Below are 6,775 nucleotides of genomic sequence, written 5' to 3' on the forward strand. Positions count from 1 at the left end.
AATTTATTTAATAATCAAAATTAAAAATAAAAATAATTATATAACAACTAATCAAAGTGAGAAGTATTATTTTTAAATTATAAAGCTCACATAATTAAAATCATTACTATTATTATTATTATTATTATTATTATTATTATTCTAAGTTATAAGACCATATATCTGAATCCACAATATTTTTATTAACAAAATTTTAACTCAGTAGTTTCTACAATGGAATATTTAGAAAATAGGAATATAAAAGCACTGTATCAAAACCTTGCCAAGAAAGCTTGAGCATAATTATGGAAAATTTGACGTCTCCCACTAAATCATTCCACCATACAACTCAATCAAGCTAAAATCACATAGAAACAGAAGAAAATGTAGAAAGGTCATGTGCAAAAAAAATTAACACTTTGCGTACACAGATTCAAAGGGAAGAGAATATAGGGACACCAGGTAGGGTGGCACCTGCATCAACAATGAATGTATTGCCAGACACATATTCTGAGGAGTCATTGATTAAGTATCGGACCAGCGACGTTAATGCCGGATCTGAGGTGCCATATGTTCGCAAAGGGACAGTTTTCAAAGCAACATTGGTGAGCCAGTCCTTTTGCATAAGACCCTCTGTGATCTCAGATTTGAAGAGTCCAGGTGATATTGAGTTAACTCTGATCTTGTGCACTCCCAACTCCAGAGCCATGACCTGATATTAACATCATTGTCATTTTTTTCATTTCTCACAACCATGCATGTCAGACGATTAGGAGCTAACAAATAACAAGAACTAAAGTCCCAAATTCACAGCATAGAATCAATGGCAAGATACTTCCATGATTTGACCGTCAAGATTGCCAGAGAAGCAAGGGAAGTAGTAAAGAAAACAGAATGACGGAAAGAAAAATATTTGGAGTGAAACTCCTTCTGCCAAGCAGCCACACCATCAGTAGACACCAATTTTTTTTAGCTAAAACAAAGTGACAGGACGAGCCTTGGGCATTTGTTATCAGCTAAACAGAATGCCTGATTCCTTTAGCCTCATGAAATTAATTTGAAAGATCTTCAGAATAAATGGTGAGTCTATTAATTCCTCGCAAATATATATATATATATATATATATATATATATATATATATATATATAAACAAATCAACATCACACCAGCAGTACTGCATAATTTGCTAATCAGAATTGTAGGTTCAGTGAAAACATGTCTATAGAATAGAGAGAAGGGTAAATCCATTTGGCATGCTGAAATTCAAAATGTAGAATTCATTTGTAAATGAATTTAAGTGAATTCATTTGCAAATGAATTTTCATATTTGAAATGCTGAAATTTAAAATATTTATTTGAATTAAATTCCACAAAATCATGTTTGGAATAAATACAAAATTGAAGACTTATTTGCATTTATTTTCTACAATCTCCTAGACATACTATTATTATGAAATAAATAATAAATTCATAATTATATTTATTTTAAGTAACATAACAATTTTGTATTTATCTTTTTTTATTAAGATACATAATATACTCTTATTTATATATTATTACTCTTAAAATAATATCTATAGCTATGTAAATTAAATAATTTAAAATGACAAAATAATATTTATCAATAACACATCTTTTCTTTATGGTTTATTTTCTAAGCTTAAAAATTGCATCAATGCCCCACAGTCCTCTGAAAAAAAAATGTCAGAATAGACACAGATAAATGGAGGTGGCCAATGGTATGCCTGTGACAAACCAAGATGCCCTTTTTATACAATTGCCACATGTAATAGCCATTACTCAAATTGTATCATATATCTCAAGAAGGGAAGAGAGACAGAGAGAGAGAGAGAGAGAGAGAGAGAGAGAGAGAGAGAGAGAGTTTATGGTGATTTGGAGATGAGGGGAAAAATGGGTTTTGTGATAAGAGTAGTTTAGTCATAACAATTTTTGTTGTAAATTTTGTGGAATTCATTTGCAAATTCCACCTGAAATTTGCGATAACTATGTCTAATTATGCAGAATTCTATGATCATAGAATTCGAATCTCTCTTTTTTTTTTTTTTTCATTCCAAACACAAAAATTTAGAATTAGGAATGAATTGCACAAAATTTTGTGGAATTCTTTCGTTCCAACATTTTCCATGCCATTAAGGCTTAGCATAATTTCAGGTCAAGCAAAATAGAAGGCATGTAGGCTAACCACAGCCGAAGCAACATCGTATCCATCACACAAGATTTAGCTTAAGTTTGAGTACTTATTGGTCCCCCATTTAACATTTGACCACTACACTTAAGATTGATTGAATTCATGTAAAACGTTCACAACCCAGATAATAAAAAGGCATAATTATTAAAAATTCAAAAAATTGGAATACCACCACGGTGAAAGCAAATACCTTGGTCATGGTGTTTAAGCCCGCCTTTGAACAAGCATAGGCAACACCTCCAGGTAAATGACCACGGTGAAGGCCAGCAATAGAAGAAATATTAATGATTGATCCTCCTCGTTTCGAGTCGCGCATACGTATGCAGACAGATTTGGACACTAACCAGGATCCAGTCAAATTTGTTCTCACTACGTGATCCCACTCCTGCTCAGACAAGTCCAACGGAGTCTTCACGCTACCTGAAAACGACACCGTTTTCAAGGAATAAAGACGCGTATTTCGTGAACAGAAGGGTCACAATGAAAAATTCAAAATCAAATCAACATGACACGGTGCTTTGTAATTTTCTAAAACAAAAATATTGGAATTCAATGTCAAAATTTCTTCGCACAGTTTTCTCGGAATCCAAACAGAAAAATAAATCCATAGAATTTGAACCCAAAAAAAATCAAAAAGAAAAAGAAAATACCTCTAACACCAGCATTATTGACCAAAGCATCGATTCCACTAAAGGCTTCCCAAGCCATCTGTACGGATCTATCAATTGTAGGACCATCAGCGCAGACGTCAAGTTCCACAGCAACAGCTCGTGAACCAGAACTGTGCTTATCATTCGCCGATGAAGGAGAAGGAAGCTGATTGATTTCTTCACACAGAGATTTGAGACGATCAACACGGCGAGCGGCCGCGACAATCCTGCAGCCGGCTTTGGCAAGGTTAAGACAGAAGTCTCGGCCTAGACCAGAAGAGGCGCCGGTGATCAGGACCACCTTGTTCTGTAGGTCGCACCATGGCTCGAGCTGGGCAGGGACCTGGCCCGACATTTGATAGTGAGAGGAAAACAGTTGGTGTGGAAGTTGAATCGGTGACAGAGAAGTAATGACAATAAATACTTAAAGGTAGAGGGAAGATGTTACGGGGAGCCGAGGGTTTGGATTTAACTAACACGTAGACTCATCAAGGTCAAGGGTCTAAGTCTAAGTCCCTAACAACCCAACCCTGTTCTTTTTTTTTTTTTTAATCATATTTAATTATTAAAAATCTTTCCACATGCGTTGAATTTTTTTATACTGGAGATAAAAAAAATAATTTTAGAATATATAAATTTAAAAATTCGTTTTCGCATAAAATAAAAATTTTAATATGATAAATAAAAATAGATAAAAAATATAATAAAAAATAAAATTAATAATTTTGAAATGAAAAAAATTAAAATATATATTTTGAAATTTTTTATCATTAATTTAAATATATTTAAATATTATTACACTATAACAAATAATTAGAAAATAGTTACCACATTTTTACACGTTATTTGATGGCACTGTTGATGATAACATAAACTAGAACAACAATCTAATAATTATTATAATAATAATTAGATTGAAATAAGACTGAAATTAATAATAAATATAGTAAGAGATAGATTTCTTTTTTTGGCTGCTGTTTGGTGGAATTTCCTAATATTAGTTAATGGAGGAGGCAGCAGGAAAGTGCCGCTTTCACATGATCTCCCGCGTTTTAATTGGCATTGTGGGAAATCCACTTTCACATGTGTCATGTGTGTACAATTTGATAAAAATATTGTTAGTGATATAATTTAATTTTAATTGGTTTAGGATAAGTTTAACTTAATTTTTTTAATTAATTCTATTTTATTAATTAAATTAAGTAAACATACGTGTTTAGCAAATGAGTAATTTTAATGCATAAAATATCTTTAAAATTAAATTAAATAATAATTATATATTACAACTATTTAAAAAAAATAATATTGACATTTAATTTTTTTAAAAAAAAATTAATTAGTCGATAGTTAACTATCAAAATTAAAAAAAAAATTAATTCTTTTAAATTGTCGAGATTTTAATTTTCAACATTTTGAGTTGATGAATAATTTATTTTAAATTAAAAAATAAAAAGGAAGTAGTTACAATTCTTAATTAGTAACAGTTACTATTGTCATATGGTTCAAGAAGAGGATTATATATTTATAATTTTAATTAGCTAGTTATAATTATTATTAATTTTTTAAATTAGTATAAAATCAATAAAATTGAAAGATTAATTAATTAAAATTGAAAATAAATATAAACATTTAAACATTAATTAATTTTTTAGCCATTATCATTATAACGTATAAATTTTCACAACATAGTTCTGTAAGAGATTGACCAAATTTTTTATGAAAATTTATATTTTTTTAATAATTAACTTTTAATTGATAAAGTTATTGTTATTTTTAACAAAATTTGGATTAAAAAATTGTATGTTTTGAATAATTATTTTGATAATAAAAGATTGCATTTAGAAAGTAATTTTTACTTTCATGTATAATATTTTACCAGCTGCTTTTTTTAAAGAAAACATATATTTTTATTTTTTAAATAACTTTTTAGTTTTTAGAAGTCTAATAACTAATAGTTAAAAAAAACTTCAAATATTTATAATTATATAGATTGCACTCTTTTAATTTTAATAATTTTATCATAATTTCAAATTTTGATTATAAATTTATTTGATAATCAAAATTAAAACTAAATCGTAAATCTACATAATTAATTTAAAACATTATTTTTTTTGAAATTATAAGACTATATGCAAATCTTACAATTAAGAAATAATATTTTTGTTGTGCACCGCGAAAACCAAGTAAACTATAAATAAATAAAGTAAACACACAAAATAGTAATATTTACGTCGTTCACCCTCTCAATATAGGGTTATGTTCATGGGCATGAGGGCATGCCATCATCTACTATAATTAAATAACATCATTACAAGTTCAAAACTATACCACCTATTAACCTAATTACACCCAAGAGAACCCTTATAATAATTGTTTATTAAATATATTAGTTAGTTCTCTCAGTTTCCTCTAAAATAAGTCAATATATTTACTACTTTAACTACCATACTACAATGGGTTATAATCTCTTGCTCTTGATTATGCCATTTCTCCATCTTAGACCGAACCCTCTTTCCCTTCATGAGATTGCAATGTGCAAGAGCCCTCTTACTATGGGTAGAGCTAAATTCTCAGCAATCGGCAAAGCTACTCTCTACAATGGGTGAAAACCTCTCTCTATGGATAAAGCCACTCTCTATAGGCAAATATAGTCACTCCATGGGTAAAGCTAAATAACTTTTCCACCATTCTCTTATTTATAGTGCTAATTCTCCAAATCCTAATTTGATTATGAGTCCTACTCAATTTTTAGAATAATACTAAAATATGAGTTTTACTTTATATAGAAAATAAAATATACCTTAATTTTATTGAGGAATATTTCTCAAACTCAAATTAGAAAAAGGTCCCTCTTCAAATTTCACTTGAATTTTGAGTCATAATTGTAATAATTTTATTAATCAAATTTTAACTCAATTATATTAAAATCATTTTCAAGTTTATCCTAATCAATTACCACATAAACATTCTCAAATTTAATTCTAATTGAAAAATTATAACTAATATTTGAAATTTGAAATACAATTATTAAAATTAAAAGAATAAGGTATAATTACAAAAGTTAAAAAAAAATTCTTATACTAAATGATTAAAAAAATCAAAACTTTTATAAAATTTTTTAATTTCGGCCAAACCTTTTAATTTTATTAATTTAATCTCAAACTTTTCATATTAATTTCAATTTTAATAATTAACTTAATTGGATTATTTAATTGATAAAAATAATTCAAATATTTGCCTACATTTTTAATCTTACCCAATTTTTATTGTTGATATTAGTTTTAACAATTATTGACAAATTGATAGAAGCATTATTTTAATTAACTTCTCTAATTTTTTGAAAGTTATAATTACATTTATTTTGGCTATATTATTTGTATACATTTTATGTTTAAATATTAAAATTTTTTAATTTTTTAATTTTGTCTTAAATTTATAATAAAATCGGAAAGATGTGAAATAAAAGTTTAAGTAGAAAGAGAGAGAGCAAAAAAAAAATAAAAAATTAAATTAATAATAATAGATATATTATTTATTATTATATATATATATATATATTATCAATATGAAATTTTTAAAATTAATAAAAATACTAAAATTATTAAATAGATTAATAAAATTAAAAGAATTTGTTAAAATTGACAATGAATGAAAATTTTAATTTATTTTTGTCAATTGATGAATTCAATTTTTTTAAATAAATTTATTACTAAAATTAAAAACAACTGAAAAAGTTTATGCTCAAATTGATAAAATTAAAAGTTAATTAAAATTAATAATTGATAAAAAGGTTTTTTTTTTATCATTTAGCCTCTATATAGATTTTATATCCATAAAAATATGATGTTAAGTGATAATATTAGATTAATTAATAAGATCTACTGTCTAAGAGGGCAGTGGCCTTTATTTTTCATGTGCTTAATTGATAAGAGTTT

General features: G+C 27.1%; 1 protein-coding gene across 1 annotated transcript; it reads right to left on the reverse strand.

Annotated features, from left to right (window-relative positions):
* Positions 1 to 259: 259 nt before the first annotated feature.
* LOC110654442 (uncharacterized) lies at positions 260 to 3,292 on the reverse strand. Its single transcript, XM_021810433.2, has 3 exons — positions 2,841 to 3,292; positions 2,381 to 2,610; positions 260 to 691 (listed from the first exon to the last, which is right to left on the reverse strand). The coding sequence occupies exons 1-3, from the start codon at positions 3,193 to 3,195 to the stop codon at positions 413 to 415; spliced, it is 864 nt and encodes a 287-aa protein (XP_021666125.2). The 5' UTR covers positions 3,196 to 3,292; the 3' UTR covers positions 260 to 412.
* Positions 3,293 to 6,775: the final 3,483 nt, after the last annotated feature.

This window comes from Hevea brasiliensis, chromosome 5, assembly GCF_030052815.1.
Source record: "Hevea brasiliensis isolate MT/VB/25A 57/8 chromosome 5, ASM3005281v1, whole genome shotgun sequence".
In the NCBI taxonomy this organism is placed as follows: Eukaryota; Viridiplantae; Streptophyta; class Magnoliopsida; order Malpighiales; family Euphorbiaceae; genus Hevea; species Hevea brasiliensis.